At 36.4% G+C, this 13,780-nt stretch overlaps 1 protein-coding gene across 2 annotated transcripts in view; it reads left to right on the forward strand.

Annotated features, from left to right (window-relative positions):
• The window catches only part of STXBP6 (syntaxin binding protein 6), a 363,404-nt gene extending 350,469 nt beyond the window's left edge, over nt 1-12,935 (forward strand). For both annotated transcript variants that reach the window (XM_074235402.1, XM_074235403.1), the window contains exons 5-6: nt 76-233; nt 8,374-12,935. In XM_074235402.1, coding sequence (XP_074091503.1) covers nt 76-233; nt 8,374-8,397 — 182 coding nt within the window. In that variant the 3' untranslated portion in view covers nt 8,398-12,935. The remainder of the gene's footprint in view (nt 1-75; nt 234-8,373) is intronic.
• The last annotated feature ends 845 nt before the right edge of the window (nt 12,936-13,780 follow it).

The following is a 13,780-nucleotide window of genomic DNA, read 5'->3' on the forward strand; positions in this document are numbered from 1 at the left end:
AGAACTTAAAATTGCTCTGTCAGTGTGAATCGTGAGTCATCACCAACGTTATTTATTGTTATTTGTCTACTTCAGGAAACAGCATACTTCATTCAGCAGCAGATAGTGTCACAAGTGCAGTGCAGAAGGCCAGCCAGGCCTTGAATGAGCGTGGGGAAAGATTAGGGCGAGCTGAAGAAAAAACAGAGGACATGAAGAACAGTGCCCAGCAGTTTGCTGAAACTGCCCACAAGGTAAGATTCATCAGGGTGAAGGAACTTGCCTTTGGCTTCTTGGTTATTTCCAAGGAGTCTCTGAGTCACTGGTCAACCTTGTTACCGAAACCTTTTTGTGCCAAGAATCTGTCCTTGAGTATTTGTTATATATCTTGAAATATGTTAAACAAAAATTTTTCCCCATCTCTTGTACAATAAATCAAACATGTATTGTTTAGATTTTATTTGCATCAATTTCCTCTACCTTGTCCTATAATTGTCTCCCCTTCACTCTCCCTACCTTTGAAGCTTCCACATAGGATCATTCTTTTGCCCCTACCCAGAGATTTGGGGACTAAAGTATTAAGGCATGGGATTATAATCTGCCCCAAAAGGACTCCCAATCGTTATGTTGGCACACACTTGATAGAAGCCACGGATTCTTCTCTCCTTTTTATTTACTGTCTCTTTCCTAAGAGGCATTTTTGGATTCTCATTCTGTGTTCTGCTATGCATACAAGAAGCCCTAGAAAAAGTAGTTTTGGTATTGCATCACTCAGGAAGGAGCCCAGCTATTCCTGGTGCTTTATTGCTGAAACCTTAGAAGTTGTTTGGCTATTACAGTGCTGCTTGCCAAGATTTGTTTCTACTTTTATAAGCCAAAATCTGCCAGGATAACTCCATTCACTAAGAACAGCCATTTTTTAAACTGGAAAGACTGAGTATTTATTTTCTATCAGGTAAGGGGTTAGGGATAGAGCCTAGAACTGAAATTTCATTAAGCTAGAGTACTCCCAAATCAGGAAATTCTACCAACAGAAGCAAAAAAGTTAAATGACAGCATAGGAAAAAAAGAATCCATATTTCAATAGGTTAAGTAGATGTGTTGAAAGTCTAGTTGAAGACCAAGCTAGTCCAGCTAATGAATAGGACTTGATTCATCAAGAACTTTCAAGTAAACAAATCAGCAAACATTTATCATCTATTACATGGAGGGTGCTGGAAGAAACATCAAGTTTCCCTAAGACAGTGGAGAACATAGTCTAGGAAGATTTTTTGTACATGTTGTCGTTCAGTCATTTCAGTTGTGTCCAACTCTTTGTGAGTCCATTTGAGGTTTTCTTGGCAAAAATACTGGAGTGGTTTGTCATTTCCTTCTCTTAACTCATTTTATAGATGAGAAAACTGAGGCAAACAGGATTAAGTGACTTGCCTAGGATCACAGTTAGCAAGTGTCTGTGGTTGCATTTGAACCCAGGTCTTTCAAATTTCAGGTCTAGTGTTCTAAATACATTGTGCCACCTGACTACCCCTATTGCTCATAATTTTAACTAAAATATTAGGCTTGTGGACTGGCCTTTATGATCAGATCTCACTTGGAGCTAATGGACTGGAATTTTAATCCCAACTCTGCCACTATATAATCATGCTTTTACTGAAGAGAAAATTTAAGAAATAAGAGGGAAACTACAAATTGCTAATAAAAAAAAAAAAAGACTTTTTAGGCCTAAAAGTTGTGTGTGGAATTTGATCCTGGTGAATAACCTCTGGATTATTCCAGGCTTCTTTTCCTATAACATTTTTTTCAAAGGCATAAGCCTAAGGTTTTAGAGAAGGGAAAGGAACAAGAATTTGTTTAGCATCTGCATGTGTTAAGCATATTGTAAATATTGTTCCATTTGCTCCTCATCTATGAAGTAGGTACTAGTATCATCATCATCATCATTATTATTATTATTTGGTTTTTCAAAGACAATGGAGTTCATTGACTTGCCCAAGATCACACAGCTAGGTAATTATTAAGTGTCTGAGGCTAGATTTGAACTCAGGTCCTCCTGACTCCAGGACCCCAGGGCTCTATCTGCTACACCACCTAGCTTCCCCAAAGTAGGTACTATTGTTGTACCCATTTTACAGTTGAGAAAACTGAAGTACAGAGAAATTGTTATTGGTCCAATACTAAGAGTTGGAGACCAAATTTGAACTCAGATTCTAGCCCAATTTTTTATCCATTGTCCCACCTAATAGCAATATGCCTTATTCTCAATTGAATTGCTGAATCCTGGATTGTGCCAGAGCCAACTCCTATTAGCTATGGAAACTGGTTGTTAAATTTTCAGTAAAAGCTTATTAATATAGGGGCATCTAGGTGGTGCAGTGGACAGAACAATGGTCCTGGAATCAGGAGAACCTGAGTTCAAATTTGGCCTCAGACACATAATAAAATAATTACTTAGCTGTGTGACCTTGGACAAGTCACTTAACCCCACTGCCTTTCAAAAACAAAAAAAAAATTAGCAAATGTTAGAAATAGCTAAGTAGCTCAAAGAAATGGATCATTGGACCTGGTTTCAGGAAGACTGCAAGTCAAATTAAACTTCAGATACTTACTGGTAAATCACTTTAACTCCCATCTGCTTCAGTTTCTTCATCTGTAGAATGGGGATAATGATAGCAGCTATTTTCCAAGGTTATTGGAACCTTAAATGAGTTCACTGTAAAGCATTTAGTAGAGGGCCTTAGAATGCATCATATAAACATTAACTAGAGCAGCTAGGTGGTGCAGTAGATAGAATACTAGCCTTGGATTCAGGAGGCCAGGAGATCGAATCCGGCCTCAGACATTTCCCACTTACTAACTGTGTGATCTGGGGAAAGTCACTTAACTGATTGTCCCACATCCAGGGCCATCATCGTTCTGATTCATATCTGGCCATTGTCCCAGGTGACTGGAGGAGAAAGTGAGGCTGGTGACTTAGCTCTGCATCTCCCTCACTCAGATCCAATTTACATGATTGTCATGGCGTCACCTCCTCAATGTTGTAGTCTTCTTTGGAAATGAAGGACAAATATTCTACTATATATGTTAGCTATTGTTATTATCAATTATTTATTTCATAAAAATATTATTATGAAATAAATACTTATTATTATTATTATCAGGCTTGGATATTGTTTTGTTGGTTGTCCAGACTTAAGAAAGTGATAAGAAAATGCAAATAATGAAGATTAAAATTATGTGTGTCTCACATTTCCCTCCCAAAGATTCATTTGTCAGACATTCACTTGCATATTGCTGGTTGCATCCTTCTTTTCTTATTGCACATTTGAAGGAGAGAATTGAATAGCAGCCAGTCCTGCTGAAAATATGACACCTATCATTTCTCAGCTCCTTAAGAATAGAAATTCTTTTGATTCAATGCATTTGTATTGCCAGTTTCTAGCATAGTTCCTAGTTCATGGTGATTGTTGTTGTGATTGATTGTTGTTGATTGATTAGTTCAAAGGCACATACATCCTGATAGGATAAAATTAGAGCTAGGAAGGACACTGGACTGGATCCAACACCTCATTTTCTACATAAAAGAACAAAGGGCCAGAGAAGTGTGAAAGCACTTGTCCAAGGTCACACAAGTGGTCAAACCAGAATTTGTCCACACCTTTTCCCTTTACTGCAGTGCCTGAAAGTTGAGACAGGCAAGTCTCTCCAAGCTCCTTTTGCCCCTATTTCCCTTAGGTCTTGAATGGTGCAAAAAATCAATGATGAAATTCAAAAGCCTATCTTCATAGTTTAATTTTGCATAATCACAATTGAAGTGATGTCAAAGGGAAGGAAAATAGGAAAGGAAGAAAGTTTCAAATGTTGAGGGTAGGTTTGAAGGGAGATAACTCAGCTGTCTTTCATTTCTGTGAAGGCTTATTATAAAGTCAGTGACCTACTAGTTTTCTCTTTCTATCAGGTACAAAACAATAGTTTAGGAACTGATAAAACCTGACCTAAAAATGTAGAGACTGAAACAAAAAGGGATCTTATTATGTGTTTCTCCAGACTGGCTTAATAGATTTCTGTGCAACCAGCCTACTTATTATCTTGAATCTCTGATTTATACAACCAAGTGCTATAGGATTTTTCAACTTGCAAAAAGCCTAAAAGGTTATCTTTTTTCACACACACCCCATGTTTTACAGATCAGAAAACCAAGTGTAACAGAAAGAATGATTTGTTGAAATTCTTTTTATGATTCTTAATTAAGAATTAGTTAATTCCTGCTATACTTAACCTACCCTATTCCTGCTGAACCTGATGTGAGACTTCAGTAGGTTTTAGGAAAAACTGCTGATGGTTAAAAACTGTGGGTCAGAGTGCTATGGAGAGGGTGGAATGGTGGAGGCTTTGTCAATTTAAACATGCCTGCCAAATTCAAAAGAGAGTGAGAGGCTGAGGGCAGTTCTCCCTAAAAATAGAACAGTCCACAGAACATTATGAAACACCTGAGGACCATGAGATCTCTGGTCTGGATTATTGAGTCATTAGTACCAGCCAAAATTAGTTAATTTATATTTTCTGGGGGGGGGGGTGCTGCTTCATTCTTTACTGCATGGGGGGGGGTGAGAGAGACAGAGACAGAAACAGAGGGAGAGAACAAGCATATAGGCACACAAGAGAGGAAGAACATTGCAAAGCCAATTGCAACTTTTTAAAATTAGTATGTTTACTTATGAATCATCCTAGCATTGGAAATGTTCTCTAATAAACAAACTTATATCCAAAAAGATGGAATATCTATCTTCCCAGGGACTGAGACTCATAAATTCTGAGGTAGAACCGCCAGTGTGAGCTGGCAAGATTGATGTCCTTTTACTAGCCCAGTGACCTTTCCTCCTGGGACTAGTTCTCAGGTAAGGGTCTAGAGAATGTGTAGCCCCCTGCCTTCCACCCCCCCCCCATCCCCAACCAGTGTTGGCTAGGTTGACTCATAGTGGGTGGGTTGTATTTACTAATATCCCCAAACTGCACTCTCTGAGAAGAGGACAGAAAAATCTGATAAGGCACCTAATCCTGGAGTTTAATTGGAATAATTCTCCCCTCTCCCATCCTCACTCATCCCACCACCTTCCCAAACTTTAGCTGCACAGTGATGTTATACAAGTGAACATTGAGGAATATTCTTTAAGATGTATAGAGAATTTCTCAGACACCTAGTCTTCCAGACCTGTTACTGGATGGAGCTCATATTGATAGCCTTACTGTTGTCTCCTACAGAAGGGGTAGAGAATTAAGTTATCTCTGCCCCCTACCACTAGTCTCACCCCACATCCAGTTTCATAATCTGATTTGAGGAAGTGTACTTTCTTCCTGAACTAAAGATGTAGCACAACTCCAAATAATAGAATCACTTGGGGAGGTATGTTCACTTTTTCTTTGCTCTGAAATCACCAAGTTGCAGAGTATGCAATGCCTTTGTGGACCTTGCTCAGTAAGGCTAGTGAGTCAGCAGTTGTAGTGTTAATAGGATCCTCCTTGGAGGAGAAAAGATGGTTGAGATCTACTCTATCCAACATTCCCAGGCATTGCTGGGCAAAGAGGGCAGAGAGTGTTTAGTGAAAACATTCTGAACCTGTTTTTTTATTTAATATTTATTCTCATTTTGTACAATGTTTTTTTATATACATGAATAAAATATTCTTGTTTAAGAGTAAACAAAATTACCCCCCTAAAATATAGACTCACTTGAGTGATAAAGTAAAGAGGAGAGAAAAAAATTAAAATTAAAATTAAAAAATAATAGTAATGATTGTAGTTATGGCCAGGTGGCACAATGGACAGAGCACCAGCCCTGGAGCCAGGAGCACCCAAGCCCATATTTGGCCCCGTATATGCAACAATCACCCAGCTGTGTGACATGCAAGTCATCCCAACCCCACTGCCCTGCATAAACCAAAAAAAGAAAAAAAAAGACCTAAAATAAAATAAAATAGTAATAATAGTAATGCATGGCCCACCTCTACCATTGGGTGGTTTTATGACCCTGGGCAAGTTACTTTAACTTCTCTGCTTCAGTTTTCTCCTCTGTTAGATGGGAATTGCATCTTGTAATACTTGAATTGCCAACATCATAGGGGTGGTTATGAGGAAAGACTTTTACAAACTACAAAGCACTGGTAAGTATAACGTGCTATTAATGCTGTTTGCTGAGCAAAAAGGGAATCGCAGTCTCCATTTCTACCTCTTCCTCAGGATACTGTGCCAAAGGCAGCTGCTCTCAAAAGAATTATGCTAGTCTGGACCCTGCCTTACATTCTCCCAGTAATTCCTAGAATGTTAGACCTGGAACCCCAAGAACTACTTCATTTGACCCCATTCATTTTAGGGACAAGAAACTGAGACTCACAGGGCTTAATGACTTGAGCAGAGTCACACAACTGATGAGAAACAAAACCAGCACTGGGATATGTTCTCCTTATTCCTAATGCTGTATTCTTTTCTTTATGCAGTGTTGCTCTCCACATTCTATTTCTAAAGTTAACATTAAAGAAATTCCAGTTCAGATTCAGCATTGACAGAATTGGGCTTTATACAGAAATTCCTATGGAAACTAACTTTCTACTGTGGTTGTAATCCTCCAATTATCCAAACCTCTGCCTGGTTTGGTGTTTCCCCTTAACTTGAAACTGTGATTCTGGCTCAGTTTTATACCAGATATATAAAAATTATCATTTGAAGGGGACTGAATTCTCATCCTTAGAACAAAGGGTTTCAAATGATGAGAAATAAATAGAAAAGGTGTTATCTCTTCATCATAAAGTCTAATGTGTAAATTTCTACCAATTTGGATGCCACCAATCAATAACCTAGTAAATAAGTCCTAGAGTTGCCTGAAGCACAGAGAAATTAAGTACATTGCAGGGTGCCACATAACCAGTAAATACCAAAAGCAAGATTTGAACCCAAGACTCAAGGCCTAGCACTCTGTTGACTCTGCTCCTATTAGAAGCAATTTGTTCTTGTTCCCAATAACAATGACTGACATTATTTCTTTTTTTGTATGAAGTTGTGACTCACCCATAACCACACATGAGTGTGATTCAAGTCAAAAACAGGTCTTTCTTAAATCCAAATTCAGTCTTTTCTACTTCATCAATCAGCCCTCTGATAGGAATTTCAGGTCACTCACAGAATTCTAAGTGGATTTCTTCTTCTGCCTTCCTGTTCATAGCCTTACTCACTGGGGAAGGACATGACTCTGAGACACATTTAGATGAAATCTGTATCCTGCACCCAAATCTAATTTTTTCCTAAATGAATAGCCCTGGGGCCCAGCTAAGTTTGGGAAACTGTTGACAAATAGAATGGCATTTGGTACTCCCATTTGTAAAGATCTGATATTTCAATAGACTGCATTTCTTAAATACCACTGGAAGCAGAAATCAAGGTCTGGCTTCCAGCTATTGTTCAACCTTTGTCAATAGCATGATTTAACTATCAAACATATTGTACTAGCTTGAATAATCTCATTAAACTGAGAATTAATAGATTAATTAGTGAAGGATATATAGGTTCCCTCTCCATCCCCTTTGTTCATTCTTAGTATTTTATAACAAATCAGTGAAGAGTCAAATTTAAGATGATTTAGTTCAAGCATTTTTGAGTATCTATAATGTGCTGGGCATTGTTACATATTAGAGTTGCAAAGACAAAAATGAAACAATCCCTGCACCAAGGAGCTTAGATTTTGCTAGAAGAAATCATGTACCCACATAAGTAAATATAAAATAAATACCAAGAAATTTTGTCATGGTGGAGAAGAATGGGAAAGCAACCACTAATGAAGGAATCAAGAATCTTGCAGGAGGTAACAAGGCTTGTTGAACTAAGCCTTGAATGGAAAAAGATAACTCAAAAGGTCAAGATGAGAGAAAATATTCCAAGGATGGTCTATCAGTTATAGATAAGACTCAATAGATGGTTTTACTAGAGTGTAATGTGCATGAGATGGAGTCATGTGAATTTAATTTGGAAAGAGCATAGAGCCAAATAGTGAAGAAATTCTCAGCTTCCAACACTAGCCTAAGAGTCAGGACACAAGTTCTAGTATTATCCCTTTCATGAGTACCTCCTATTGCCTTGAATAAGTCATTTAATCTGTGCTTATGAAATGTGAAGAAGACATGATAAAAGATAAGAAAGTCAACTTGGACTTGTTAGATGCAAGTTGCCATTTAAGCACTAAGAAGTATTGGAAGCAGTAAAAAATACTATGCATTAACTTATCTACAAAGACTAAATTCAAGAAAAATTTCTAATAAAGATAGAGATGTTATACATTATACTCCCCCACTTTGTTTCCCAAGACAGCTTTTTCATTCTCCTTTTTTTTAATTCTTTCTTTCCTGCCAGCTCGCCATGAAGCATAAGTGCTGAAGCAATTAACTGCCTACCCTTGATGACCCTCCCAAGAGAAATGGAAAAGATTGATTCAACAGTTTTTACAAGAATTCTAAAATTCCACCTGCTTCTTGTTGCCAATTCATTGGAAATTGGTTTGTCTTTTGTTTCAGACATCAGTACTGGAGGGAAGGGCGAGATGTTGTGTTTTTATATTTCTGTAGTGACCTTAAGAAATGCTGCACTATCTTCAATTTGAGGGTAGGAGAATTTTTTTTTGGTATTTTTTCCCCCAAAATGTCTTAGATTGTTTTATTTTTAAGGAAGATAATGAAAAATCGGACCAAATAACTTGAACAGGGTGAAAACTGGCAAAACCTGGTTTTTTCCTTGGTATGAAACAGGAAGACATTTTAATTTGGCTACATCAAATGTTATTGTTTCTGTATGAAAATAAAATTCAAAAAGTGATTAATTTTTTCCCTCGTTTTTGTAGCTAGTGTTAGCAGAATTAGAAAGTTAGAATTCTGTATCCTGGGACATTAAAAGTCTCTATTTATGTAAAACAATTGGATTTATCAAGGGAAACAGCAGTCATAGATTTTGTTCTTTGCCTAGCTACCTTTTGCATGAGCCATCACCAGCATTCCAAAAAGCAAAGCAGAATTGCAGATAAGATTCTACTTTCTGTATTGCAGGTTCAATGTTTCTGCTACTTATTTCCAGAATGTTTTTTTTTACTTTACTGTGAGAACTATAAATGTGAAATTAAAGACTTAAGGAAAATTGTCATATATAATTGAATAGTTTCCCTGTACTAGGTATAGGGAGAGTAGTTATAATGACATATGATTCCTTTGCCCTCCAGTAGCTGTTGGAGAAGATAGAGTTGAATAAGGATGAGAACTTTCAAAGTGGAGACTCCCTGATTAGCCCATCTGTGACTTAGTGGATAAGAAATTTGAATTTGCCTGAAATGAAGAGATTAAAAGACTTGCCCAGAGTTTCTCAATAAAAGTCAGAGGGAAGAAATTTGAGGCTAAGTTTTTCTTTGCTCTCAAGTCCAGTCCTTCATCCACTGCCCAATTATAATCTAGTAGGAGAGATTAGAACAATATATGAATTAGCACAGAAATGTGACTGTATGATAAGCCATAAGAATGAAATAACCAAAGTACTATTTCCAAGGTTAGAAAGTCAGTTCTTTTTGAAGTGACAAGAAAAGATTTTGAGAAATGGAAGGCACCTGTTTGCTAGATCTTTGTCTTCTAAATAAAACCTTAGTAGTTTGGGTAATTTCTAAAAAGTGTCTTGTCATTAAAGGGCTTTTAGCATTCTTCTAGGTGAAAACTTTTAGGTTACAGCAAAATTATTGAGAAGTCAGGCCTCAAGCATTTAGTGGTGGACATTTGTTAAGATATGGGCATGATAGGGTCTGTCTCATTCTTAAGGGGCAGCATTTTTCCAACATATTTAGATAGGAACTTGGGCTGCATGTGTCACAGAGGACTAAATCTCCATGTACTACAAGAAGCCTTCAAACAAAGGCTAGAGACTACCTGGTTGTAATAATATAGAGGGGAAATCTAGATAAAATATAAATTTGACTGAATGATTTCTATGATTCCTCCCAGGTTTTTCCATGTTATGATTCTGAATTAAGAGTTAGGGTACATATCTTTTTTTTTAATCAATCTCCCATATTTGGTTTTGTTTTGCCATGAAGTTCTTCCTTAGCTGATGGAAAGGGCCACCTGTTCTAGTCTTAAACAAATGCATAGGACATAAGAGGTTAAGTGATTAGTCCAGGGTCACGTACCCAAAATGAATCACAGAAAGAATTTAAACCTTGATCTTCCTGCTTCCAAGCCTGACTTCCTATCTACCATTCTGGACTTCCTTCAAATGTTATTTTTATTCTAAGGAAGGGCTTGAATTTGATCAAGAATTTGAATTTGATGTGGGGAACCTAGATGGTAAATAAATAGAGCACCAACCCTGGTGTGAGGAGGGCCTGAGTTCAAATCTTGTCTTTGACACTTAATAGCTATGTGACCCTGGGCAAGTTCTTAACCCTAATGGCCCCCAACTCCCCCCGCCACACACACACACACAAAATAAAGAATCAACTGATCCAGATTTTTTTTAATAGATTTTTCCTCTCTTTCCATGAAACTGTCCATTTTAGAGAGATTATCATAATTCCTTGTGCATTCTTGATTTTATTTTTACTTATTTTTGCTATTTTGTTTCATGTAATTTTCATCATAGGATTTTGACAAACCTCTTCTCATATCCTTCCCTAGAATGGCTTCAGGCCATATAGGCAAGATACCTTTCCCATCACTTTCAGATTCGTATCCCACCTTAAATTTAGATTCTGAAAATGAAAATGTTAAGTACAAGAGTGATCCCTACCCTTCTTTTTGAGAACTTGCTACCCAACCTATCCCAGACTTCTTTACCTTCCCAGACTCTCATTTCAATGCATTGATTTTTAAAATGCTTGATTCTTCGAAACCCCATTCCTACCTCTGCATTGAGCCCAGAGTTAGTGTAGCCCAAGGGTTTTTGGTGTAGAATCCAAGTAACCTTTCATGTTGCATAAAAAGAAGACACTGCATTTATTAATGTCCATTTAAGCTTCTGACATGTACTGATAAAGCAGTGCTAAGGACATAAAAAAATGTAGTTATTGGAAAAGAGATCTCTTTGACAGTGCTGGCATGTCAGAAAAGAGACAATCTGAGAACAAATTTTCAATCCTCTTAGGGAGACAATGCAGTAAAGATATCTCTCTATAAAATTTAGTTAGTTATTTTTAACAGCTTAAAGATATAAGTGACCTGATATCTAGAAAACAAAGCTGGAGACCTTAAAAATTGCTAGACATAGATGCTACACATTATAGAAAATAATTTTGAAAATTTCACTGTATAGGTGATTATTAGAGTTGTTAGGAGTCTTCAAAATATTTTGCCCCTAATATTTTGTCTTTGGCTGTTCAGTTTTATCATAAAAGGACACAATAAATTGCTTTGCTTACCAGGTTTCTTTTTTATTGTTTACTTTCTAGGAAAATGCTTTAAAACAAAACCAATGAGGACAGAAGGGAGGAGGGAGAGAGGGAGAGAGAGAGAGAGAGAGAGAGAGAGAGAGAGAGAGAGAGAGAGAGACTTTTACCTGTGACAACCTTCCCAAACATTAATTCTGCAATATTAATTAGGCATCCACTATGTGACAGGTACTATCCTAAGTGCTACAGATAAGCAAAATAGTTTTTTTTAGGGTCATTAAATATGGGTCTGGGGGAAGAGGATATGCAATTTTATGGACACACACACACACACACACACACACATATATATATATATATATATATATATATATATATATATATAGTAATGTATTTTCAAATTGGATTCTGTCCTTATAGCCACCCAGCTGGCACATAAAAAAAAAGATAAATATAAAGACACACAGGTCAACCAAACTTTACGGGAATCTATTGCCAGGAGTCAAACAATACATATTATTTGCTTAAGCCACCCCAGAAAGATACGAGTTGATAAGATTATATAACACAATGTAAAATTCTTTCCAGATTGATTAAGGAGTACCTAGTCTTCATAAATGAAAGTATGAGATGCCTTTCTCCATTCCTGATTTAAAGCCTGTGAATACTTTTGAATGGGGACTTCCTATTGAAAGTTCTTTAAGCCTAGCCTAACCCTTTTCTGATTTCTAACAACAGTTTGCTTAATAACTATAGCCATATCTTAAATATGTCACCACTCCTATTGGATATTGATCTCCACTTCCCAGGGATGTCATGAAGAATCACATGAAAAAATGTGAAATACTTTGAACTCTTCTATAGAAGGTGTTTCAATACAAAGTATTTGTGTATTACTCATGATCTAAGACTAAGAGCTTAAAGAGACATGGATGGTTTGGGATGAATTCAATTCACTGAGCTATGGAGAAAAAGTTTAACTTGTATTTTCTACATTCCTGCTACTGTATATGAATGTTGTATTTCTGATGAAACTCTTAAACTGTACCAACAACCAAACCATCCTAATGGAAAACTCCTAGTGTGGTAGCTTCCTCCTGGAACTTAGCTGTAGCCTCTTTCACTAGTATTGTTAGATATTTGTGTACAGAAAGTATTCAGTTATACAGATTAATGTTTCATATTAAAGAATGTATTTGTAAAATGTAACAACATCTGTAGTTAACTTTTTTAAGCTCTGAAAAGAATAAAAAAGATTATGTGTTAGATTTTAAAACTATGGTGAAATCTGTCTTAATACTTCTTTTGTGACTAGCAAAGATCACACATTCATGTGAAATTATTAGCAGAATGTCCTAAACAAGTAATCTTAAAGGTAGATTTTGCTCTAATTTGCCAAACTGTAACATTGCCAATATCTGTTGTACAGTAATTAATTCCTCAAGAAATTCTCCAGGATTTGAAATATAGTTTGTTTTCTTTAGAGACAAGCTCAACTTGATCTGTGGAATCAATCCTGCAAACACCAATTTTGTCATTAAATATTTTAATTCTGTGATGTAAGCTTGTTTCTCTTGAGTTTTTTGGGTGATGCTCTTTGAATTCATGATGAAACAACCAGCAGGCATGATAACAACTTGGGTAATAGACTGCAGAATACACAGGTTTCCTCAACCATTTGTGATAAGACACTTGAAGTTACAGGAGAGAAAAGATCCCCACCTGCTACACTTTAAAAGAAAGAAAGAAAGAAAAAGAAACATACTAGTAGTATTTAGTACCACATGGGTTATGAATTTCTATTTTTTTCTTTTAAATGAAATATTTGAGTCTATTCATTGCTACTGATTCTGTCTCTGCAGGTTGTAATTATACCAGCTCTCAAACTTGAAACATCCATGCTAACAGACGCCAACCCATCATTCCCCAGGCTGATGCATCATTTTCTATCTGAAAGAAACCACTATCATATTAAGTTTATTGGTTTTAACAAATAACACAGTTGACTGCATCAAGAATGATATACTGTATGTTAGAATGCTTGGAAAAACTGTCAAGTGACTCCTTTTCTCCATGGAAGTCATTGACTTAATTGACCAGTCACCTAACTGCAAGCTTTCAGTAAAAGAACAAATACTGAAAGTTTTCCTCTGCATTTTACTATGTAGAGGCAAAAGTCTATATTCTCAAACTTTCAGCAAAAAAGAATAGTCAGGTTGCTAATGAATAATAAATTCCTAAGATGAAGACAAATTTTTCATTTATTGAGTTGTTCTAGTAAGCAAAATAAGAAAACTTGAGTCTAGATGTAGAATTTTTATCAAACAATATAACATAATAAAGCATTTTTCAAATCTTATCATGCTATATAAATACTAGGTTTTTTTTAATTTCACATTCTTA

This window comes from Macrotis lagotis, chromosome 4 (assembly GCF_037893015.1).
Source record: "Macrotis lagotis isolate mMagLag1 chromosome 4, bilby.v1.9.chrom.fasta, whole genome shotgun sequence".
NCBI classification, from domain to species: Eukaryota; Metazoa; Chordata; class Mammalia; order Peramelemorphia; family Peramelidae; genus Macrotis; species Macrotis lagotis.